The 25,711-nt window shown below is 50.6% G+C and overlaps 3 protein-coding genes across 3 annotated transcripts in view; all 3 read right to left on the reverse strand.

Annotated features, from left to right (window-relative positions):
* The window catches only part of LOC120383937 (E3 ubiquitin-protein ligase TRIM39-like), a 961,691-nt gene that overhangs the window by 906,578 nt on the left and 29,402 nt on the right, over positions 1–25,711 (reverse strand). The window lies entirely within an intron of this gene.
* Positions 1–25,711, reverse strand: part of LOC120383979 (butyrophilin subfamily 1 member A1-like) — a 275,840-nt gene that overhangs the window by 28,105 nt on the left and 222,024 nt on the right. Inside the window, exons 2-3 of the mRNA XM_039502313.1 lie at positions 7,421–7,537; positions 5,495–5,842 (exon numbers count right to left, since the gene is read on the reverse strand). Coding sequence (XP_039358247.1) covers positions 5,495–5,842; positions 7,421–7,526 — 454 coding nt within the window. The 5' untranslated portion in view covers positions 7,527–7,537. The remainder of the gene's footprint in view (positions 1–5,494; positions 5,843–7,420; positions 7,538–25,711) is intronic.
* Positions 21,489–24,869, reverse strand: LOC120383452 (protein NYNRIN-like). Its single transcript, XM_039501606.1, has 3 exons — positions 24,816–24,869; positions 21,987–24,691; positions 21,489–21,839 (listed from the first exon to the last, which is right to left on the reverse strand). Exons 1-3 carry the CDS (start codon positions 24,867–24,869, stop codon positions 21,548–21,550), a joined length of 3,051 nt encoding a protein of 1,016 aa, XP_039357540.1. The 3' UTR covers positions 21,489–21,547.

The raw sequence follows: 25,711 nt of genomic DNA on the forward strand, positions 1-25,711 counted from the left end.
ACAGGAGCCTATATAAGAAAAAGAACCCCAAATCGGGACTGTCCCTATAAAATCTGGACATCTGGACACCCTAGCACACCCCCAGGGAGTGGCGGGGATCCACACACATGAAACGGAGCTCAGTTCTAGTTCAGGCTCATCTTTTTAAAAAAGAACTTTAGGTCTGGTTAACGTACATCTGTATTTTCCCAGACATGTCCAGCTTTTTGGTTCTTAAATCGCCATCCGGGAGGAATTTTTTAAAATACGGACGTATGGTAACCCTATTGGTACAAAAATACATACTGTGGCACATCCCTTAAAGCAGAACTTTTTACAGGGAACCGGTTGCTAAGAAATGAAAGGCTTTTTTTTACATGTTTTTTTTTTTTAGTCATCCCTGCCGGGGCCCCGCCAAAAATGTTCGAATTGGGCCCCGCACTTCCTAAAGCCGGCCCTGCCCAGTGGGCACCCCTACACCCATGGGACTGGCCTGAAAACCCGTGGCAACGTATTCATGTTGACTTTGCTGGCCCCCTTGAAGGAAGCATGTTCTTGGTGGCAGTAGATGCCCATTCTAAATGGCCAGAAGTCTCTATAATGCAGTCCACTACTGCAGAGAGTACTATCCAAAAACTATGAGGACTCTTTAGTCGTTTTGGTCTGCCAGAACAACTTGTGAGCGACAACGGACCGCAGTTCGTCTCTCAGGAGTTTCAAAATTTTATGAAGGCAAATGGGATACACCACATCACGTCAGCACCATATCATCCGTCCGCCAACGGATTAGCTGAAAGATTTGTGCAGACAATGAAAAACGCTTTGAAATCAGCAAGGGGACAACACTCCATTCAAAAGCGTCTGGATACCTTCTTACTTTCCTATAGAAACACACCTCATGCTACGACCCAGGCTTCCCCAGCCTTTCTAATGATGGGACGACAGCTGCGCACTTGCTTTGATCTGCTGAAACCTTCTGAACCCAGACAAACTGTGCAACGTCAGCAGCAATATCAAGTCATCAGACGGGCACCCAGAGCAAAAGACCGAACCTTTAGCCCAGGACAGCCAGTTTTGGCTCGGAATTATACTTCCAGAGCTAAATGGCTCCCGGCCACAGTCATCACTCAAACAGGACCTGTTTCCTATACAGTCCGGACTGCAGAGAATCTTACCTGGCGGCGACATGTAGATCAGCTGTTGCCAGGTCATGCCAGTCTTCAGGACGCATCTGCAGTTGAGGGGTCTGACTTCACCCCTCCTGGTGTGACACCGAATCATGAGTCACCTGTTCCTGACTGTTCTCCTCCATTACTGCCGGCAGCTGAGATACCCCTTTGCCCAGCACGAGCTGATACCACCTCCTCACCTATTCGTGCTGCGGACCCTGAGCCCCTAGTACTTTCAGGTGCAACAACACCAGAAGTTCGCCGTAATCCACCTAGAGACAGAAGGCCTCCTCATCGGCTGGATCTTTAGTTAGGGCGAACCCATGGTTATGGGGCAAAATAATCCCCAGGGTTTAGCCGGGAATGGAGGCAGTATACCCTCCTTCTCTAGTTTAGTGTGTGTTTTATTTAGGGGATGTTCTTATTAGGGGGGGAGGAATATGTTGTGTATTTGGTTGTCATGGGTTTTGTTACTATGGCAACTGAGTTAGACTATTAAGGGATAGCTCATCCAGTTTCAACCGTCTGAGTGAGCTCTCTGTATATCTGTAAATAAAATGGAGGTTTTGGTTAGCTGCCTGCTCTCTGGCCTCAAGTGATTGCTTCCTACACCGGCTGCCCCAAAGATATAACACAGCCTTCCCTAACTGGTCCTCCATACAATTTCTGAAACCCGATGCTGCCCTCAGGCCAAAAAGTTTGCCCGTCCCTGGTATAGACAAACATTAAATTAATTCACTACCAAAACACTTTGTTACTGGGGAGTTCAGGTTGCCTCGGCTGTGCCTTGTACCCTTCCAGAGCACAGAAGTTGGCAGCAGAAAACTGGACTCCTCAGAGCCAGGAAACACACCCACAAAATACAGACATTAGATAACAAATAAATGCAGGGTTAAGGTATTGCCTTCTGCCCCAGATCACACTTTTACTGATGAGCTAAACTGAAATAAAATTATCTTAATCTGAATGATCTTAATCCGGCCGGTGGGAGCAGCGACCCAGTGGGGGTGGCAAGCAGGAGCAGCGAGCAGGCAGCCAGTGGGAGCAGCAAGCAGGCAGCTGGCAGGAGTAGTGGGCAGGTGGGAGCAGGGAACAGTTGGCCAAAAGAAGCAGTGGGCAGGTGGTCCGCAGGGGCGGCCAATGGGAGCAGTAAGCAGGCGGCCAGTGAGACCAGCAGGCAGGCAGCCAGGTGGCCCGCGGTTGCATTTCCCCCACCACCACTCTGCTCATGGCAGGAGCAGAATGCACACAGATGTACCTATGAACTCTGGGTCTGTGCTGACCAGGCACAACAACTGTAAGTGGTGGTTAAACGAGGGGCACACTACAAGAACTTGGTTGTTGGACTCAAGAACCTGAAGCAAAGGACACTGCCCAGCACACTCTGCGGAGGGTGTCTTGCTGATGCTTTTGTGTTTATGAATATCACTTGTGCTGTTTTCTCAGATTAATGCTAGGTTACTTTTATTAAAGAAACTATTTCTAGCTCAGACTCTGTGCTTGCGAGAGGGGAAGAATTGCCTCTTAGAAGTGCCCAGAGGGTAGAGTGAAATTTTCCCACCTTACTAGGTGGGGGCTGAAGCGGTTTTGTTTATATTGTTGAAAAGGAGCCCCCTGGATATTGAACCCAGCCCTTCTTGCTGCCCACTCCAGCGGGCAGAAGGGCTACATTATTATAGCGCTTTTTGACTATCAGTGTAACTTTTGTCAACAAAAGTTGGCAGTGTAGACAAGGCCTATTTCAAGGTGGGTGGATTTTTTTGTTGTTTTGATTTTGTTTTTCCTTTTTGAGCTGTAATCGGTATCCAGGAGATAATTCAGAACGTGCTGAAACTATATTTGAAAAGAAAATAAATTATACCTGCAAACACTCACTGGGAGGGGTGATGGGGATGGAGGAAGAGATGGGAACAGGGGTTGGGTCTGCAGCAAGGAATGTGGGTATTATGGGGCGTGGGATAAATTGGAATGGGTGGAAGGGGAGGAAAAAAGGGTTGGAGCCTCCTCAGGTAAGAGAAAGGAGCGGGATGGGAAGGATTTGATATTGTGAGGGGTGACAGTAAAAGTTGTGGGTTTAGGGGCAGGGAGTCCTGTCAGCCCCAAATTCTCCGCTTTCCTGATCTGGGGAGCCCTACTCTTTTGCAGGGTTCTGAATTCCTTTTTCTTCCCACTATATGTCCTGGGATCTGGGAGACCCTGTCACTCTTGGGGTGTCTAACCCCCTCATGTAATCTGTGATCATGGGGGAGTGGGGGCTGAATGTGGTGAAAATGTAAATGCCTGAAGCACAGGAAATGAATAGTTATAATACATATCACCCGTGTGTGGGGTTGCCAGAGTGTGTGTGGGGGGGAGGAAGGAGAGTTGGACTGGGTGGGCCTGCAACATGGCTGGGGTCCTGGGGAAGTCTGGCTGGACCAGGGGCAGGGGGCCCAGCTAGGTCTGGTAGTTGGGGTGAGGAGCCCAGCTCAGTGTGTAGCTCAGGCTACATAACCGAGGGAGTGTCTGGCCCACCAGTCAGCTGCTGCCTGTGATGTGGGCACCCAGAAACGCAGGGCAGAGGGGAGCTACATGTTGTGAGGGATGGTGGAGAAGGAGACAGACACATGAGTCTCCTCTCAAATCCTTAAAGTAGCTGCTGTGTAATAAAACTGTCCAGGTGTTGGGGCAGGGACCTGGGATGAGATTTCTCTCACCAGCCCTGTTACCAGCTACCCACTGCAAACACTGCAAAGCGCGACCATTATCCCCACTGCACTGTCACAGAACATACAGGGGGGAGGGGCAGTGAGCAACCACGGAGCAACTGAGTGGCCTAACAGAGAGTTCCCAGGACTGGGACTATTCCTCGCTCTGCCACTGAGCTGCTGGGTGACCCTGGGCAACTCACTTCTCTCCTCTGTGCCTCAGTTTCCCATCTGTAAAATGGGGATAATGATGTAAAGTTCTTTCAGGTCTACTAATGGAAAAGCACCATACTATGCTTTTGGTTATTACCTAGGCCCTGTCGTGTAGCAACTGCAAACCTAGGTGAGAACTACAATCACCTAAATGGCCACTAGCTTCTACAACAAACATTTCCCTTTCTGTTAAAAAAAAACACAACTAGAAAATTCACTGACAAAACCTTCGCTAGCACAGAGTTCAGGCTGTCTGATGATATTATCTTCTGCCCTTTCATATCACAGTGACAGCTCTGAGACCCTGTTCCCACTACACTCTCCACTGGTCAGTACAGCTAAACTGAAAACAGGGAATGCAGCTGCACTGCAGGCAGATACATGCTGCAATTCAAATCAGTGGAGCACAGCACAAACAATGCCACCTTCCCATAATCCTTCCTCATGTCCATTCACTGACAAAAAACTTAGGGTAGGTCTATACTATCGCAGTAAGTCAACTTCAGGTATGCAACTCCAGCTACATGAATAATATTTATTATTATTCAGTCTCCCATTGACTTACTTTACTCTTCTCATAGGGGGTAGAGTACATGGGTTGACTGGAGAGTGATCTGCAGTCGATTTGGCAAGTCTTTGCTAGACCTGCTAAATCGACTGCCGATGCATCGATCTCCACTCTGTTGATCCGGGTTGTAGTGTAGATGTAGCCTTAGTTACCTCCAGGCAACCTTTACTCTGTACTGTCTCATGCACTTCCAGAACACTGAGTTCAGCAATACTCAGACCTCTAAAATGAGGAAATCCATCGGGAAGGTAAACATCCAAACAACCTTAACTCTGCCCCTTTGGAGCTGGCAATAACCACTGGGAATTGGTTGCGTGCACTAAAGCTGCATCCACTATGCTTGGTGTAGCTGTAATGACCAGTGGAGGGATTATTTGGAGCTTATTGGAATTTCTCATTCTCCCACTCTTAGACCAGGCTCTGGACTACAGGGTCTTGTGTATCAACCACTGTTACCCTGAAGGGGCCAGGCACAAGCCGAGATCAATCCCAGCTGATGGCATCAGTTTGGGGAGGATCAGCCATTGTTTCCCCTTGTGTGCACAAAATAATTGTAATAACCACAACATGTTAATGTCACTTGACTGCTTAAGGGTGTTAGTGTGTCTCATTAACGCCTTGGTCCAATGCTCTCAAATTTGGGCCACTAACCCCACCCCAGAGACCAATGAGTCACAGCAATTTTCAAGAAATATGAATATGGGTTTTAGAGAACTTATTAAAAAACAGATATTAAAACAGCAAACTAGAATCAACCTTATCCAGAGCAGAGCTGCTGACCCACTATAATGAAAAAAATTGTGTAATCTCACAATGAACCTTCTGACTCTACTTATTACCCTGTTGAAGACGTTAAAACGTCAGAACAAGGTACTGACCTGCCACCTGCACTTCCAATATAGCATCTTCATAAGAGACATTGGACTGAAAAAAACACTTATACCGTCCATCATCGGAGGGTCGGATACTGCGTATTCTCAGGGAAACTCTCCCATTGGTGATGTCGTCTTTCAAGAGCTCAGTTCTTCCTCGATATTCCAGCATCTGCTCCCCATACTGATCCTGCCCATCACGGTACAGGTGCACAGCTGCAGAGAACTGGGATCGGAACCATCTCAGCTCCATGTTCTCAGCACTCATCCTGGGGGAGAGGTGGCAGGGCAGGAAGGCCTCCCCACCTAGAGAGGCAGTGATTGGATGGTCAGGTCCAGTCACTGTGAATTTTGCTGTGAAATATACAATGAAAAAAGGAAATTAAATTGGCAAGGGGCTGGGGTTTGGCATTAATTCAGCAGTAAGATACAGAGTAATAGAGCACCCTGCGTTAGAAGTGAAAGACCATTTAAAGACAAAAGCTTGACGGAGCATAAACCAATCAAAGGTCTGAACATGTTACACTTGTCCCAAAAAATTCTCATCTGGCACATGGGACTCTCTGGTAGATTCCAAAGTCTTTCAAACCTTTCTCTAAGGGTTTGTCCTCTTGGTTAACAGGTCCTGTCACTTTGCAGCCCAAGATCTCGGGCCTCTGGTCAGTTCAAATCCAGCTTTTATACCAAACATCTTTGTTCTCTTGGGCTTCTGGGACCTGGTATAACTCAGTTTATGCAACTCTCCCTAGGGGTGGTACTTCTCTGGAGCTGTTACCTGTCCCTCAAGTAATTAACCCCCATGGTTTGCAAATTTTGAAGGAGATGGGGTAACCCTCCCCCATGGCATAGATTACAATCCCGAGCCCACAAATATACATATAACATGTACCATTGATAAAGGGGACACAAATAAACAGAACATTCATAAAGTGAATTTGATAGTCCCCAAAATGCCGCACGTGGCTGCAATATCTGTCACACAGAGTTCACATGTGAGTGTTATACGCTGTCCCTATTATCTCTGAATAAAGCTCTAACTTCTCATAGGCACCCTGGGGCCTGGTTCTCTGATACACCAAGGCCTTTTCGTGCTGCTCCAGCCCAGGGGCCTCTTCATCTGCAGTAGGGGTGGTGTAAAGGCTGACAAGGTGTAAAGATATGAAAACAGATCATTACTATGCAGGCAATGGCTTTAAAGGTAATGTCAGGGATCAGAAGGCAGATAGAAAAGTGCAGGAAACAGAGAACTGGTCACTGTGGAACTGCACAGAATGTGGAGGTCTTGGTGCAAAGACTCAACATTAGGAGAGACAGAGAGAGCTGGTTAAATTAACAGGATGGAAACCACAGCAGGGGGGAACCAAAATGCCCAAGTAGCTGTGGAGCCAGCCCCAGGGGTGGGTGGGACAATATAAGGGGTTCACTTAAGGCACAGAATGAAGAAACCAGCAAATATCCTCACTGTGAGATGAGGTCTAGCTCTGAGCCCTAGTCAGAGGTGCCTAGTGCAGCATGAATGACTTGTGGATTGTTACGTCTAAATCGGAGAGTCTAGGATTCAGGACTCCTTCGTGGCTGAAGAACCTGATTTGTGACGTATATGGTCTGTCAGCGCAGTGTATAGGAATTGGATAGTGTCCTTTTAAATAGTTTGCGAGCCCTGTAGTGGTGCTCACTGTGTTCTGTGTTTTAGAAGCTGCCAGAAATCAGCCAGAGCAGTAGGGTGGATGTATTGTCTAGGCCTGACATGATGGTGTATAGATAGTAACTATGGTCACTGGGGACCCAGGTGTAGCCTGTGATTTCTCCACGTTGCTGGTTGTAGGCAGGTTGAGCAGACGTGGTTTATAAGACAAGGCAGTGATGCGAGGTGGATGGTGATGACCAGCAATAGCAACAGCAGCAAACCAGCGAGGAAGCTGGAGCTCCTACCTGATGCCAGACTGTGAACCTGTAGAGCGAGGCAGAGAGCGACGTAGCCGGGCAGAGCAGAGCTCACTGTGGTGCCGGGGGAGAATGAGGGAACCTTCCCCGTCATCGTAGCTGGGTCTGGGGAACAGGAGAAATAACAAACCAGACAGCGAGTGAGTGGGATGCAGTGACAGTGCCAGGTTGTCTGACTTTCATAGCCCTGGTCCATGGATCAGTTACGTTTACATTAGCCCACTTCCCAATAATCATAGACTAAGTTCAGAGGGGACCATTAGATCATCTAGTCTATGTGTGCCGCAGGCCAAAGACTCTCACCCATTTACCCCTGTACTGAGCCCAAACTTGTGTTTGACTGAAGCATCTTCCAGAAAGTCACCAAGTCTTTGTCTGAAGACAGCAAGAGATGGAGAATTCACCATTTCCCTGGGTAGTTTGTTCCAGTGATTAACCACCGTCAATGGTACAATTCTGTGCCTTATTTCGAATTAGAATTAGAATTTGTCCAGTTTTAACTTGCAGCCATTGGTTCTTGTTATGTCTTTCTCCACTGTATTAAAGAGCCCTTTAGTACCGTGTATTTTCTCCATGAAGGTGTGACAGGTGGGGAATTTTACTTAAATATTTTTATGAACAAGCAGTAGGTCTCTGTACTGATTCTCCCAAAGCAGCAACGATTCCAAGGATAAGCATTGCTTCTCTCGCTGCGACGTAGCCAAACAGGCTAGGTGTCTGAGATGTAGAGCCACTCGGACTGTCTGGGCTGGAATCAACCCATATCAATGGAGGATCTTGGAAAGACAATGGGAGGCCTCAATGATTAAGCATCAACTCCTACACCAAGTTTCTTCCCCACACCTCTCTGCAGGGAAGAGGAGCCATAGCCCAGAGCTGGAGCACAAAGGGCGAAGGTGTCAGGTGTCTGTGTTAAGGGACTGGGCTAACAGAGACATAGGAACTCACTTGGGATGAAGGCCTGGTCTACACTAGGCTTTTAAACCAATTTTAGCAGCGTTAAACCGATTTAACGCCGCACCTGTCCACACTACGAGGCCCTTTATATCAATATAAAGGGCTCTTTAAACCGGTTTCTGTACTCCTCCCTGACAAGAGGAGTAGCGCTAATATCGGTATTAACATATCGGATTAGGGTTAGTGTGGCCGCAAATCGACGGTATTGTCCTCCGGGCGGTATCCCACAGTGCACCACTGTGACCGCTCTGGACAGCAATCTGAACTTGGATGCACTGGCCAGGTACACAGGAAAAGCCCCGCGAACTTTTGAAATTCATTTCCTGCTTTCCCAGCGTGGAGAGCTCATCAGCACAGGTGACCACGCAGAGCTCATCTGCACAGGTAACAATGCAGTCTCCTGAGAATCGAAAAAGAGCTCCAGCATGGACTACACGGGAGGTACTGGATCTGATCGCTGTATGGGGAGAGGATTCAGTGCTAACAGAACTGCGTTCCAAAAGATGAAATGAAAAAGTATTTGAAAGAATTTCCAAGGCTATGATGGAAAAAGGCCACAGCAGGGACTCAGTGCAGTGCAGAGTGAAAGTTAAGGAGCTCAGACAAGCCTACCAGAAAACCAAAGAAGCAAACGGAAAGTCTGGTGCAGGGCCAAAAACATGCCGCTTCTACGCTGAGCTGCATGCAATTTTAGGGGGCTGTGCCACAACTACCCCACCGCTGTCCGTGGATTCCGAGGTGGGGGTTGTAATCTCAGCCATGGCTGAGGATTATGCGGACGGGGAAGATGAGGAGGAGGAAGAGGAGGACGACCTTGCAGAAAGCACACAGCACTCCGTTATCCCCAACAGCCAGGAGGTTTTTCTGACCCAGAGGGAATTATCTGCCCAGCCATCCCAAGCCACTATCCTAGACAATGAAGCCATGGAAAGGACCTCTGGTGAGTGTACCTTTGTAAATATCAAACATTGTTTTTTAAGCAAGCGTTTTTTAATGATTGATTTGCCCTGAGGACTTGGGATGCATTCGCAGCCAGTAAAGTTACTTAGAAAAGTTTGTTAATATGTCTGGGGATTGAGCGGAAATCCTCTAGGGACATCTCCATGAAGCGCTCCTGAAGGTACTCCAAAAGCCTTTGCAGAAGGTTTCTGGGCAAGGCAGCCTTGTTCCGTCCACCATGGTAGGACACTTTACCACGCCATGCATGTAGCAAGTAATCAGGTATCATTGCATGGCAAAGCATAGCTGCGTATGGTCCCGGTGATTGCTGGCATTCAGGAAACATCCATTCTTTATCTCGCTGTGTTATCCTCAGCACAGTGATATCGTTCAGGGTAACCTGGTTGAAAATCAGGAATTTAATTAAGGGGACAGAGATGGCCATTTTCCTACTGGGTTCGTGGACTGCAGCTTAAAAAAAAATCCTTTCTTGCTCGTAGCCAAGCGGGGGGAGGGGAGGATTGAAATACCGATGAGCTTTTTCGCGTTTGGTTCTCAGGGATCTTCCCAGCTAACAGCCACGCTGTGGGGGTGGGGGAAGAGGGGTGATTAGCAGCTTTCATGGTACCAGCCATGCGGTGGGGGGAGGGGTAAAGCACCGCAGAAGCCGAAAGACAGGGGCTTACCATGGCCGCATGCAAGCTGAATTCTGATGCCCAGACCTGTGTCTGTGAGATCTGTAACACCAGAGCAGCAGGCACTCAATATTGATGCAAAATGCGACCTTGTAGTGAAATCACATGTGCTATGTAAGGTGAATAGTACTGTTCACTGTGAAAGAGTATAACCATTGTTCTGTAAAATGTATCTTTTTTAAATACTTCTCTCCCTTTTTTCCCTCCCTCATGCAGCTGCAAATTTTTCAAGCCTGCCTACTCCATCCCAAAGGCTAGCTCAGATAAGGCGGAGGAAAAAGAAGACGTGAGATGAAATGTTCTTGGATATAATGGAAGTAACCCGCAAGGAAAGAGCTCATCTGAATGAGTGGAAGGAGGTGGTATCAAATTACGGGAAAGATGCCAGTGAACGTGAGGACAGGAGGGACACCCGAGATCAGAGGTGGCGGCAGGAAGATCAGCGGTGGCGGGATGCAACTCTGGGGCTGCTGCGTGATCAAACTGACATGCTCCGGCATCTGGTGGAGCTTCAGGAACGGCAGCTGGATCACAGAGTGCCGCTGCACCCCCTGTATAACCACCCTCACCCCTCACCATCTTCCATAGCCTCCTCACCCAGATATGCAAGAACGCGTGGGGGGAGGCTCCGTGCACCCGCCCACTCCACCCCCATGGACAGCCCAACCAGAAGGCTGTCATTACTGTGAAATTTTTTGAGTGGGCTTTTCCATCCCTCCTATCCTCCTCCCAAACCACACCCGGGCTACCTTCTCAGTGCCCCCTGCCCTTTTTATAATGAATTAATAAAGAATACATGATTTTTAAACGATAGTGACTTTATTTCCATAAGTAAGCTGTAATCGAAGGGGGAGGGTGGGTTGCTTACAGGGAATTACTCAATCAAGGGGGGGTGGGGGTTCATCAAGGGGAAACAAACACAGCAGTCACACTCTACCCTGGCCAGTGATGAAGCTCGTTTTCAAAGCTTCTCTGATGCGCACCGCTTCCTGGTGTGCTCTTCTAATCTCCCTGGTGTCTGGCTGCACGTAATCAGCGGCCAGGTGATTTGCCTCAGCCTCCCACCCTGCCATAAAGGTCTCCCCCTTATTCTCGCAGAGATTGTGGAGCACACAGCAAGCACCAATAACAAAGGGGACATTGGTTTGGCTGAGGTCTGAGCGAGTCAGTAATGTGCGCCAGCGCGCCTTTAAACGGCCAAAGGCACATTCTACCACCATTCTGCACTTGCTCAGCCTGTAGTTGAACAGCTCCTGACCAGTGTCCAGGCTGCCTGTGTATGGCTTCATGAGCCATGGCATCAAGGGGTAGGCTGGGTCCCCCAGGATAACGACAGGCATTTCAACATCCCCAACTGTTATTTTCTGGTCTGGGAAGTAATTCCCTTGCTGCAGCTGTTTAAACAGAGTAGTGCTTTTGAAGACGCGAGCGTCATGAACCCTTCCCGGCCATCCCATGTGGATGTTGGTGAAATGTCCCTTGTGATCCACCAGTGCTTGCACAACCATTGAAAAGTACCCCTTGCGGTTTACGTACTGGGTGCCCTGGTGCTCCAGTGCCAAGATAGGGAAATGGGTTCCATCTATCGCCCCCCCACAGTTAGGGAATCCCAGTGCAGCAAAGCCATCCACTATGGCCTGCACGTTTCCCAGAGTCACAACCTTTCGTAGCAGCAGCTTAGTGATTGCTTTGGCTACTTGCATCACAGCAGCCCCCACAGTAGATTTTCCAACTCCAAATTGATTCCCGACTGACCGGTAGCTGTCTGGCATTGCAAGCTTCCACAGGGCTATCGCCACTCGCTTCTCTACTGTGAGGGCTGCTCTCATCTTGATATTATGGCGTTTCAGGGCAGGGGCAAGCAAGTCACAAAGTTCCATGAAAGTGCCCTTACGCATGCGAAAGTTTCGCAGCCACTGGGAATCGTCCCACACCTGCAACACAATGCGGTCCCACCAGTCAGTGCTTGTTTCCCGGGCCCAAAATCGGCGTTCAATGGCTAGAACCTGCCCCATTACCAGTAGGATCTCCAAAGCGCAGGGGCCCATGATTTGAGAGAATTCTGTGTCCATGTCCTCATCACTCTCATCGCCGTGCTGCCGTAGCCGCCTCCTCCTCGCCTGGCTTTGCAGGTTCTGGTTCAGCATAGACTGTATGAGAATGCGCAAGGTGTTTAAAACGTCCACAATTGCGGTATTGAGCTGAACAGGGTCCATGCTTGCTGTGCTATGGCATCTGCACAGTTCACCCAGGAAAAAAGGTGTGAAACGGTTGTCTGCTGCTTTCACGGAGGGAGGGGTGAGGCTGTACTCAGAACCACCTGCGACAATGATTTTTGCCCCATCAGGCACTGGTACCTCAACCCAGAATTCCAAGGGGTGGGGGAGACTGCAGGAACTATGGGATAGCTACTGGATAGCTACCCACAGTGCAACACTCCAGAAATCGACGCTAGCCTCGAACAATGGACGCACACCACCGAATTAATGTGCGTTGTGTGGCTGCGTGCACTCGACTTTATATAATCTGTTTTACAAAACCGGTTTCTGTAAAATTGGAATAATCCTGTAGTGTAGACGTACCCATAGACTCATAGACTCTGAGGTCAGAAGGGACCATTATGATCATCTAGTCTGACCTCCTGCACAACGCAGGCCACAGAATCCTACCCATCTACTTCTATAACAAACCCCTAACTTACGTCTGAGTTATTGAAGTCCTCAAATTATGGTTTGAAGACCTCAAGCTGCAGAGAATCCTCCAGCAAGTGACTCATGCCCCATGCTGCAGAGGAAGGCAAAAAACCTTCAAGGCCTCTGCCAATCTGCCCTAGAGGAAAATTCCTTCCCGACCCCAAATATGGAGATCAGTTAAACCCTGAGCATGTGGGCAAGACTGACCCGCCAGCACCCAGGAAAGAATTCTCTGCAGTAACTCAGATCCCGTCCCATCTAACATCCCATCACAGACCACTGGGCATACTTACCTGCTGATAATCAAAGATAAATTGCCAAAATTAGGCTATCTCATCATACCATCCCTTCCATAAATTTATCAAGCTTAGTCTTAAAGCCAGATATGTCTTTTGCCCCCACTACTCCTCTTGGAAGGCTGTTCCAGAACTTCCCTCCTCTAATGGTTAGAAACCTTCATCTGATTTCAAGTCTAAACTTCCTAGTGTCAAGTTTATACCCATTTGTTCTTGTGTCCACATTGGTACTAAGCTTAAATAATTCCTCTCCCTCCCTGATATTAATCCCTCTGATATATTTATAAAGAGCAATCATATCCCCTCTCAACCTTCTTTTGGTTAGGCTTCTAGTCCTAGCAAAAAGACATTTTTCTTCTACTTTAACTATCCTTAGGGGCTATAACATTATACTGTTGGTGTCACTAGGCCTACTCTAGGTAACTCGGGGGGGGGGATGGTGGGGGGGTGGAAGACCACAAGTGTCGATGAAGCCCCCCTGCTCTAGGCCTAAGTAAACCAAGACCCCATGATGAACTTTAACCAACCTAAGTGGCTGCAAAACAGAATGTGTAACAGTCAGCTTACAGCTCAAGGCAGTCTGAAAGCAGTAGTGATAAGAAAAGTCTACATGCCCCTGTGAAGGACACAATAACAAGTCTCAGAGAGTTTGCTAACAAGCTGCGAATGTTACAGCCAAGGATTGCTTACTGTAGCTGCTACGGGGGGAGGGAAGGAGGAAGCAGGGGGGAGAATCTAAGCTGAAGCAAACACCTTGAGTATAAGAAGGGAAAGCTGCTTGTATCTGTGCGCTTGATTTGAGACGTATTAGCCTCCTTGCACCCACTTTGAGATCTCAAATAAACTTTGTCTGCTTCTCCACCCTGGTGTGTTCATTGGCGTGAAGCACACAGGGCAACGAACCCCGCTGTTGCCCCCTCGGGCCCTCTGTGCCGGCAACAATACCAAGGCTTAACACAAAGTTTTCTATAAGTTTTTCTACATAGGGATCTGATACAAAGTTCCTATATCAAAGGACTTGATACAAAGTTGTATGAAAATAGCTTAATTCAGGGTTATATGAAGAGGCATAATACAAAGTCATATGAAAGTCAGAGGTTATATATGGATAGGCTTAATACAAGGTTATATAGAGAGGCATAATACAAAGTCATATGAAAGTTGTGTGAAGATGCTTAATACAGAGATTTATCTACAGGGTTCATTTGGGTTGGAGTCCAGGTGAAGGTGGTTGGAGCTCAGTGGGGAGGGTGTCTGAGGGGGCTCATCGGGGTGGTACAGATAGATGCAGGGCAGGTGGGGCTTGTCAGGGTGAGGGTTTGATGGCCCTGCTTAACAGGGGAGCCCCAGCTGCTGCCAAGGGGATCCGCATGCTGGGTCCCGTTTCCCCTATCCCAGGGATCAGTAACTTTCAGCATGCAGCCCATCATGGTAAGCCCCCTGGCGGGATGGGCCAGTTTGCATCCGCAGGTTCGGCCGATCTCGGCTCCCACTGGCTGTGGTTTGCTGCTCCAGGCCAATGGGGGCTGCAAGAAGCTGCGGCCAGCACATCCCTCATCCTGCAGCCCCCCATTGGCCTGGAATGGCGAACTGTGGCCAGTGGGAGTCGCGATTGGCTGAACCTGGGGACGCGGCCGGTAAACTAGGGTGACCAGATGTTCCGATAAAATTGGGACCCTCCCAATATTTAGGTATTTGTCCCGCGTCCTGACTGATCTTCGGTCGGGATGCAATTTGTCCCAATATTTTGCTGCACCGGCCGATTTTTGGTTTTTGGCTCCGCTAGCAGCACTCGGGTTTTTTTTTTGTTTTTTGCATCCAGATCCCCCACTGAGCTGCCTGCAACCAGACCACCCCCCACAGAAGCCTCTTAATCCCCCCCCACAGAAACTCCCCCCCCCCCATGTGTCCCAATATTTACTTCCTCTCATCTGGTCACCCTCAAGTAAACAAACCAGCTCGGCGGCCGCATGTCGAAGGTTGCCGATCCCTGCCCTATTCCCTTCTCTTCCCCATCCCATGCCCCTTCCTCACCACTCCATCTCCATCCCATCCCACCCACTTTCTTCCCCTTGCCTCTTTCTCCCTGCCCCCGCTTCCCCTATCCCCCTCTGTTCCCCATCCCATGCCCCTTCCTCACCACTCCATCTCCTCCCCATCCCACCCCGTTCCTTACCCACCGCCTCTGTCCCCCCGCCCTGCCTGCCCCACCACGGGCACTCACTGTTGTACAAGATGAAGGATGGCTCCCAGCACACAGAAGGGAGATGAACCAGCACTAGGACCCAGAAGGTGGTGTCCAGCTGCAAAGTCCCCTGAGCTGAGCAGCACCTTTTTTCAGCCTGGCTGTGCAGCTCTGCAGTCAGAGGAGGTCTGTTCATTCCACCCCCCTCCCCAAAGCCCCTCCCCTGCCTCTTCTCTGCCTCCTCTCCCTAGGTGAGCATGCTGTGGCCCGCCCTCCTGCCAGCAGAGAGCTGATTGGCGGCAGGGAAAGGGAGGGCGGGAACAGAGCAAGCTGTGAGAGGAGGCAGGGGAGGGGGAGTTTGGCTGCATTACTGCAGCAGGAGCCTCAGTACCAGGAGCACCAAGTTTCTGACCCCCTGAAGGAGAGAGCCAGGGGCAGAGAAGGGTGGCCCTGGCCAGGGCCCCCCTGGAGTGTGGGCCCAGCGCATGGCGCCAGTGGCTCCATGGCAAATCCGCTACTGCTTGAGGGGGTGTCAGTCACCAACTCGTGGTGGAAATCTGGCTCCTCTAGCTGCACTAGGGGATCGGGGGGATACAGCAACATTGGGGGGTGCAGTAAACAGGGGCAAACTCAAACAGGGGAGGGGTACAAGCGCATGGGAGGGGGCATGGGCACACCAGGGGAGGGGCGAATAAGGGGGAGGGGGGCTGCAGGGGGAGAGGAACAACCAGGCTGTGAGTGGGGCAGAGGAAACAAGGGGCTGGCTTCAGGCTGGGGCGGGACAGTCAAGGCTGCAGAGGGAAACGGGCGGGGCAGACAAACTAAATGAAGCTGGGGCTGGGGAGGGGCAAAGGCTGGAGGGGTAAATGGGGCAGGCAGCAAGGGGTAAAGCTGGGGGGCCAGTTGCAAAGGGGGAGGGGTGCATCCACGAGCACTTGCACTTAAAGTCAATGTTCAGCTGGCTGCTGCTGCAGGCCCAAAGGGTGGAAACGGGTGTGGCAAGCCAGGCGAGCAGCGCAGTCTCAGAGGCTGGAGCTCAAGGTAGATGGAGACAGCCAGTGGGGGTAGCGGAGGGGACAGCAGTGATGGTGGGGGCAATGGGGGACAGGAATGGACCGGGGGCAGGCTCCATGCCACACCCACGGTGTCTCCACAAACACAGTCGAGACCCCCACCACAAGAGCACAGTTCGAAAATTGCTCAGTCCTTAAGTGCCCCCCTCCATGGTGGTCTTCAGAGCCTCTGTGCATTCCCCCAGCAGCAGGCGGTCCTCTTCTCCTCCTCCTCGGGGCTCCAGCAGCAAACACAGCAGCAAACACAGCAGCTCCAGGTGGCGGTCTGGTGGCCAGGCAGGAGGGACCCCGCTCAGATGGTGGTGGTGGTGTCCTCAGCAACAAGGGCTGGAGCTGGGGTCCCTCACTCCCCTCCTTGGGGAGCAGCCCCCCCCCACCCCTCAAAGGACTGTAGTTGGAGTAACAACAGTAGCAGCCCTCTCTCTCCCTCCCTCTACAGCAGAGTAGTCTTATTGGTAGCCAGGAAGCTGCCATAGGACCTCCCCCAGCCTAAGCGGCAGATCCACAGGAAATGGATAACCAAGAAATTCCGGGGGACAACAAATGAAATAACAGGGACAGGAGTGTGGCCAAAAGGCTAAATGAAAGGAACCTTATGGGGACACCGAGCGGAGAACCCCAGACAACGCCCATTGCTCCTCGAAGGCGTCAAGGGAGCCAGTGGATGCCACCCAGAGGAACTCTGCCCAGATGCGTGAATGGACTGAGGAGTGGAAATAGGCCCCACAGTCACAGAAAAACCCGTCGGCCAACCTCCTCTCCCTGGTTTTGTAGATGGCCAGTTTGGCCAGGACCAAGAGGAGGTTGACAAGGAGGTCCTGTGATTTAGTGGGGCCTCGGATGGGGCGTGCGTCAATGAACAGATGAGGGGAAAAGTGCAACCAAAAATGTAATAATATATCTAAGAGGAGCCAGAATAGGGGCTGCAACCTGGTGCACTACAGATAAACATGCGCCAGGGTTTCCCTCACACCACAGAAGGGACAGGTGTCCGGGATAGGGGTAAACAGCGTGAAGAACACGCTCATGCTCATGGACCCATGGAGGAGCCACCAACTGATATCCCCGGCGGGCCTCGGAACCAGGGTAGAGTATAGGCTGGCCCAATGGGGTTTCTCACCCTTGAGAGGTGGCAGGATGTCCCGCGACTTTGGGTCGGGGCGGGACGCGAGGGTGAGGAAGTGAAGGGTGTGGAGTATAAGTGTGTACAGATGTTTCCTTGGCGCGGTCTGGAACCGAACCAGCTGCAAATCGTGCAGCCGGCTCATGGTGAAAGGGCGGGTGGGCCAGTTGGGTCCATGGGGCGGGGGCCTGATGAAAAGGTCCGGAGGGCCAGGAGTGGAGGGTGGGACTCTCCAGTCACTTTAAATCCCAGCAGCTTTTCTTTCTCTTCCCCTCAGAATCTTCAAATGGGCCTGGATATTTTCCTGAAGAAACAGAAATGATTTGGGAGGTTTTATTTGGAGGGTTAAGAAGAGTCTAAAGCTGAATGTTTTTCCAATCAAACCCCCAGATTGGTTGGTTCTAATCACTTTGTGACATCAGGACCACCAAAGAGATGAAACCTTATTAATGCAGACTGGGAGTGTGTCATATTCAGACTTGTTAGCAAATCAGGTTCAAATTATTATTTTTTTATAATTAGAGATCTCATTTGTAACCAAGCTTTATCAGTATTTATGAACTGATCAGTAGTGTAACGCATAACTCTGGAGTCACATGGGGGTGAATCAATAAACCTGTGTTTGAGAAAGTTTAATGAACAAAGTGATACAAATTCCAAAAGCCACCAAGGTTTAAATATAGGCTGGGATTTCAGTCCTGAAGTCCTGGGGACAGCACTGGTTGGACAGAGCTGGTCTAACCACCAGGGCAAACCCCATGAGATGTGGGAGGCCATTCGTCTGGTTTGAAGCTGTGCAGTCCCAGTGTTTTGGAGCACTGTCCCTGTCTGGTGGGGACCCAGCACTGGGTGTGGCTCTGTCCAGTGAAAATGAGAGAGAGGAGGAAACAGCTGGATTTACACATTATGTGCCCCTGGCAGGGTCCACACACTGCCCCCGGTGGCTGAGCAGTTGAAGGGTCCTCGGCGCCAAACTCCCTCCTCCTGCCTGCAGGGACTCAGTGCTCCAGGTCCCCTGCTGCCCTCAGCGACTGGGAGCTGTGGAGGACCCCCACCGCCCACAGTGGCTCGGAGCTCCTATCCCCCACAGGAAGTAGGGGTACCACCACTTTTAACATTTAGGCACTGCCCAGTGCCCCTTGCACAGCCCTCCAAAAACTTCCCATTGCCCCCCACAGACTCCCACAGTGCCCAGCGCCCCCCACTGCCTAGCACCCCCCACCCCTTCCCTGCCCAGAGCCCCCCCCCAAGCTCCCCCAGACACCCACTGTCCCATGCCCTGCCCCCACTCACCAGCCTGCTGGGAGGCGACTGTGTCTGCTGGGCGGGATGAGAAGCCCTCCAGCAGGGCTGCATGGGGCCATCTCCCGCTCAGCTGGCCCTGCCTCCTGCCGGGACCTGGGATCAGCAACATTTGATGTTTTAGGTGCACCTAGAACGCTGGCGCCCCTAGGCCAGGGGTCAGCAACCTGCGGCACGCGTGCCGAGCCGATTTTTACTGGCACACTGGGTCCTGGCCCCGCTCAGCCCACTGAGCAGGGCCAGTACGGACGGAACCCTAGACCGGCAGTACCAGATTTACCATGGCACCAGGCCCATAGTCCAAAGGGGCCCCGGCCAGGCCTGCTCTTCTCTGCCCTCCACCCCCATGGGGGCAGAAGCTTAGTGCTGCCGGCTCCTGGAGCCCCTGCTGCAGCAGGCAGGCTCTGGTAGCAGCCAAGCTCCTCCCCCACCTCTTCCCGCAGCGTGCTATGTCCCCCCCCCCCCCGCCGACAATCAGCTGCTTGTCAGCAGGAAGGAGGGGGAAGATGGAACCGCAGCGTGCTCGCGGCTCCGGGGAGGAGAAGGAGGAAAAGAGGCAGGGGCAGGGCCTTGGGGAAGGGGCTGGAATCGGGGCATACCTCCTCCAGCCCCTGCTGTGAGCACCCCAATGACCCCAGTGTTGCCGACCTAAAAGGCCTGAGGCAGCAAACAGTGGTTCTTGCCCGGTGTATCTCGCTCCAATAGACACACCAAGGTGGAGAAGCAGTTAAATGTTTATTTGAGTACTCAAATAACAGGATGCTCGGAGGCACACACACATCTCAAATCGAGCACCACAGACATAAGCTGTGTGCCTCTTCTTATACACAAGTCGAGCTAGGTATCCCTATTACCCCCCACTATCTACTCCCCCCTCCTATCCTATAAGTCCCCTCCCATATAATAGACACATTGTATAGCTAAGGATTACATTAAACAGGTTAAATCATTCTTGACAACAAGCAATTCATTTTCTTAGTAACTTTTCAGGGCTGTTAGGTTGGTTTACTTCTGAATTTATTACCGTTCCTCCCCCCCTCCTCCTCCTCCTAAACCAGAGACGAGTGGCCTCTTTTTACTATCTGCTGGTGCCAGTTACACTGATAAGAAGCTTTTACACATTCCATTCTCACTTCTAACCTAGGAGTTCAACTGAAGTTTAACATGGAGGGACTTTGGACAAGCACAAAATAACTTTGGCTCATTCAGGCCTAGTATAGATGCCTGATGCCACCAACAATTCCCTCCTTTGAGAATACTCAACAAACCTTTGGCTGAGTGTTCTCATATACTGTGGACAGGATGTGAGTGAGTGCCTTGGAGCTGGGGCTCTCAATGAGAGGGTACATAGGGACCTTCGGGGCACGGGGAGCACAAAGTTTATGAAGAAGCAGTTTAAAACAAGCAATCAAGAGGAGGATGACTAGGCACAATACCACACCTGTGAGGAGGAGACGCACAAGGCCATTTCCCAATCCTCCTAGGTTGGGCAACCAATTCCAAAGGGAATCAAAAATTGTGGGTTCCCCTTCCTGGGCCTTCCACTGCTTGAAAGCCTGTTCAGCTGACAGGATGTGTTTATTAATGTCCTGTGAGTTTTCTGGGACATAAGTACAACATTCGTTCCCAATAAGGGCACATACCCCGCCCTGAGAAGCTAAAACATAATCCAGGGCTTGTCTGTTCTGCAAGGTCAGCAACCGGAGCTGATAAAGCTCTGAGTTAAGGCTTTTCTCTATGGCCAGGGTCTCATTGGCAAACTTGGTGAGAAACATAGAGAGCTTACGGTAAATTTGGGACAGCCGTCCCACCCCATAAGATGGGAGGAGAATCATACCAAGTCTGTCTCCCTCCTTAATAGGCTCTGGGGTGGCATACAAGGACCTGCGCTGCCTGGGACGGCCAGGGGGCAGCTTAGGGAGCACTCGAAGGGGAGGGGCAAGATATCCTACGTAACAACTTCCATACCACCGATGCGGTAGCCACTTATAGGCAGAGGTACCGCAAATGTAAAAGGAGTGGCCATTTCCTACCAACCCATTATTCCCACTTCTCCATTGTTCTGCTCGGGCACCACTAAGAGTTCCAACTCGGGCGGTAGAATTAGATTTGCCATTAACATAAACCGGGAGAGAATCATTCCTGTCAAGGGAAAAATAATACTGACAGGTGCTATTTCCAGCGGACCAGGTGTGATTGTCAGATTGAAACTGTCGATAACACACCAACCCAGGGTCCACTGACCGCAACCTAATAGGGGTAGGAATACGCGTCGAGTTGGCCTGTGGTTCCCAGGGGTCATCCCTCAATGCATACTGTGATTCAATAGTACAATTTTGTGACAAGAGGGTACCCGAAATGTTTCTTCCCCTACTAAACCATCCCCAACAAAGATCTGACCAATTTTGGGGAACTGCCCTCCAGGGCAACCCAGCTGCATGGTGCGGGATTTGGGAGCATATCCAACAGTTAGAGAGATTAAACTCTTGGGCAAAACAAATTTTCAGGCCCTCGTACGTATTTGCTTCTAATTTGTTAGGGATTCCCCTCCATCCCGCATGTACCTGGGGAGAAACGGGGGTTAACAAGAGGAGTGTTCCCATAGCAAAGAATAACACTGTGGCAAACCTTAGGCCTAAATCCATACAGGGCAAGTAACTCTAAGCTAACAATTACAATTTCCCAAATACCCACAAAATAACAACTACCAATAACAAACAGATTAAAAACAAAAGAAACCAGGCCCACAAGTTAGGCTGGCCCTGTGAAAACAAACACAGCCAACGCTCAGAGTTTTCACGGGGAGTGCGCTGTAACTGTCCAAAGGGGTCACAGGGCATTCCCAGTAGGCCTTACTGTCGCCTGAATAACAGCTTAAGTCCCAGATCGTCGCTGGCAGTCTTCTCCGCGGGCTGGACAGTCCACCGTTCAGGAGCTGGCACTGCTTTCAGACGAGAGTGGTGGATCCAGTTCTTGTATCCCTCGACCTTTGCTGCTGTGTGGGAGATCAGTAGGACGGTGTGAGGTCCCTTCCACTTCTCTTGAAGAGGCTCGTCCTTCCAGGTACGAACGAGAACGGAGTCACCGGGCTGCAGGGAGTGGACAGGGGCATCCAACGGGAGAGGCTGCAAATCTTTGGTATACCTGTGGAGAGAACAAAGAACAGCAGACAGAGAGCACATGTACTGAGATAAGAAACCGCAGCCTACCTCCCACTCCCCTAGCAGAACCGGTGTACCATTCATAGGCCATGCCCTCCCGAACATAATCTCAAAGGGGCTAAGCCCTAACCTGCCCTTTGGGAGAGCACGAACTCGGAGCAAAACAAGGGGTAAGGCATCAGGCCACCGAAGAGAAGCCTCTTGGCAGACCTTTGAGAGATGCCGCTTAAGTGTCTGATTAGTGCGTTCCACTACTCCACTGGCCTGTGGTCTCCATGGAGTGTGGAGCTTCCAGGGGATCTGTAAGACATCTGAAATCCCTTGAATAATTTGCGATGTGAAGTGTGTTCCATTATCAGACTCCATCCACTGGGGGAGTCCAAAGCGAGGAATAATCTCCTTGACAAACTTGAGAGCCACTGTTCTGGCAGTGTTGTTTCGGCATGGGAAGGCTTCAGGCCATCCGCTAAATCGATCCACTAAGACAAGGAGATATCTGAAGCCTTGGGTTCGGGGGAATTCAGTAAAATCTATTTGCCACACCAATCCTGGTCCTGGGGTAGGTTCCAGAGTGGCTGGCGGTACTGACACTCCTGGCCGAGGGTTATTCTTTTGACAGACTAAACACTCAGCCTGTACTTGGGAAGCCAGGGGTCTAAGTCCAGAGGTTAGAAAATACTTATTCATGAGCTGGGTGAGAGCTTCCCTTCCAGCATGAGTGGTCTGATGTAGTTTCTGTAGTACTGGCCGTATTAGGCTTTTAGGTAGGAGGATTTTCCCTTCTGTGGAGTGGAGCCATCCCTCCTTTTCCTGGAGCCCAAGTGAATTAGCCAAGTTCCTTTCTTCGCGAGAGTACTGAGGGGCTGGGAGCTCACCCACTGATGGGATGAGAGCATGCATATGGGCCTCCTCAGCTCCCAATGGTTTCAGGGTGGCAGCTCGCTTGGCTTCCCTGTCGGCCCTAGCGTTGCCCTTGGCTACGTTCTGATCCTCTCGTTGATGAGCCTTGCAGTGTACAACTGCTACCTCCAAGGGGAGCTGCACCGCTTCCAGAAGCCGGAGGATCTGTGTCCCATGTTTAACTGGAGAACCTTCAGCTTTCAGCATTCCCCTTTCCTTCCATAAACCAGCATGAGCATGCAGCACTCCAAAGGCATATCTGGAATCAGTAAAAATGTTAACTCTTTTTCCTTTTGACAATTCGAGTGCACGGGTTAAGGCTATCAATTCAGCCAACTGGGCTGACGTTCCGGCAGGCAAACCCTCTGCTTCCACAGTTTCGTGGAGAGTTACAACAGCATAACCCGCCCTCCTTTGTCCGTCTGTGACAAAGCTGCTGCCGTCCGTGTACCACTCATGGTCTGCATTTGGGAGTGGCTGATCTTTTAAGTCTGCACGGCTGGAGTATTGGGCATCTATGATTTCTAAACAGTCATGTTCCTGCTCCTCTGTTTCTGGCAACATAGTGGCTGGGTTAAGGGAGGGGCAGGTTTGCAGGGAAACCTCAGGATTTTCTAGGAGTTTAGCCTGGTACCGAGCTACCCGAGCCTGGGTGAGCCAGAGACCACCCTTAGTATCCAGCAGGGCTTGGACCATGTGAGGGGTATACACCTGCACAGTTCCCCCCAAAGTCAGTTTCTCCGCTTCACCAAGCACTAGGGCAGTTGCTGCGACCGCTCGCAAGCATGCTGGCCACCCCTTAGCAACTTGATCCAGTTGTTTAGAGAAATATGCCACAGGACGTCTCCAGGTTCCTAATAATTGAGTAAGTACTCCCAGGGCTACTCCTTTTCTTTCATGCACATACAGTTGAAACGGCTTAGAAAGGTCAGGCAGACCGAGGGCTGGAGCTTCCATTAGTTTTCTCTTTAACACTTTAAATGCCTTGTCAGCTTCTGAGGACCAGTGAAAGGGGTCGTGGTCTGCTCCCTTAACACATTCATACAAAGGTTTAACCCACAATCCGAACTCTGGGATCCATATTCTGCAGAAGCCTGCCATGCCCAGAAAAGCCCTAAGCCGTTTACGATTGCTGGGGACAGGGATTTGACAGATTGCTTCCTTTCTTTCATTTGAGAGCTGTCTCTCTCCCTGCCGTATGTGAAACCCTAAGTACTGTACTTCTAAGAGGGCAATTTGAGCCTTGCTCCGAGCCACCCGATATCCTCGGAGTCCAACAAAATTCAAGAGGCTCACAGTAGCCTTAAGGCAAGGAGTCAGACCCACAGCTGCAATTAATAAATCATCTACATACTGCAGGAGGAGGATTTTGTCCGCATTATCCCATTCTTCCAAATCTCTAGCCAGAGCCTGGCTGAAAAGGGTAGGGGAGTTTTTAAATCCCTGAGGTAACACAGTCCAGCAAAGCTGTTTCTTAACTCTTTTCCCATCCTCCCACTCAAAGGAGAAAATCTCCTGAGATTGAGTATCAACCGGAATTGTGAAGAAAGCATCTTTTAAGTCCAGAACCGAAAAGTGGGTGTAGTGCCCCCCTATAGATGCCAAGAGTGTATACGGGTTTGGAACAAGGGGGTGCAGAGTCTTAACCCGCTCATTAACCGCCCTCAGGTCCTGGACCAACCGATATGTGCCATTGGGCTTTCGAACAGGCAGGATGGGGGTGTTCCAGGCTGACTGACATTCTCGCAGTACCCCATACTTCAAAAACCAATCTATAGTTTCCTGCAGCCCTTCTCTGGCTTCCCTTTTGATCGGGTACTGCTTGATCCGCACTGGACCTTTTCCTGGCAGGAGCTGAACCTTAATGGGGGTATGATGGGCTGCCTTTCCTGGGACCCCCGATGCCCATACTAGAGGAAAAACCTGGTCCTCCCACTTCAGACAACAGGGTCCTCATAAGGATATTACAGTCATCCCAGTCAGGCTTGTGACTGGCAAAACATCCCTCAAAAACCGAAATAAACTTGCTGGGGTTCGTTGAAAATTCCCCTGCCTGTACCTTAAAGGCTGCTAGGTCCACTGGATTAAAAGGCACATGCGTGTAAACCTGCATAGTAGTGGCCTGGCGCCCCTCCGCTCCATGTCGGGCTACCACAGTCTCAGTAATCAACGGATAAAGTCCCACTGAGGGGGAAATCCCCGAAGCACAGAGTACCTGTTCTTTATATGGTGGGGGTGTAGGAGCCGAAGGGGACACCGACTCTGCCATTACAACCAGGGAGGGGTTCGGGGAACTAACACTAGTGACTACCGAACCTGTCGGAGTCAAATTACACTTCAACAAGAGATCTGACTTATCTCTTAACATCATAAACAACTGTACATACATAAATTCATTCCACTTATTCATTCGCTGACAAAACAAAGCTAATTGAAGGATCGTGCTATAATTAAGTGATCCCTCCGGTGGCCACCTCTCCTGGCCCTCTAGCTGGTACTGAGGCCAGTCTACTGTACAGAATCTTTTCAATTTACTTTTAGTCAATGGATCTTTTTCAAACACTTTCCAATTCATCAGAATGCATTCTAAGGGTGTACACCGTACCCTGCCTGTACTCTGTTCCTGCCCCATACCTATGGGAAGACACTGGGCGTCCCCAGGTCTTAACAGGCAAACAAAAGGTTAACAGCACTGGACTGTTCCTACCTTATCCACGGGACCGGTTCCCCACCGTCGCCCGCAGCTGCTTCTCCACTATTTGAGCGCGTTGCACCGTAATACCCTCCGGGGTCGACCACACTGCGTCTTCGCCGAGGCCCCCGATGAAATCACCGGTGCGCGCTGGGCGTCGGTCGTCGCCGCAATCCGTCGACCTCCAGGAGGGGTCCGGGCAAGGCTAGATTTTAGCCTCGTGCCCACCCAGGGACGCCAAGACTGTTGCCGACCTAAAAGGC

This window comes from Mauremys reevesii, linkage group 15, assembly GCF_016161935.1.
Source record: "Mauremys reevesii isolate NIE-2019 linkage group 15, ASM1616193v1, whole genome shotgun sequence".
NCBI classification, from domain to species: Eukaryota; Metazoa; Chordata; order Testudines; family Geoemydidae; genus Mauremys; species Mauremys reevesii.

Coding starts and splice junctions, on each gene's coding strand:
- LOC120383452 (XM_039501606.1), bottom strand. CDS start 24,869: ATGCAGGTTTACACGCATGTGCCTTTTAATCCAGTGGACCTAGCAGCC. Junction 24,692..24,815: donor TGGACCTAGCAGCCTTTAAG/GTACAGGCAGGG, acceptor TGTTGTCTGAAG/TGGGAGGACCAGGTTTTTCC. Junction 21,840..21,986: donor CGTGCTCTCCCAAAGGGCAG/GTTAGGGCTTAG, acceptor TTCTCTCCACAG/GTATACCAAAGATTTGCAGC.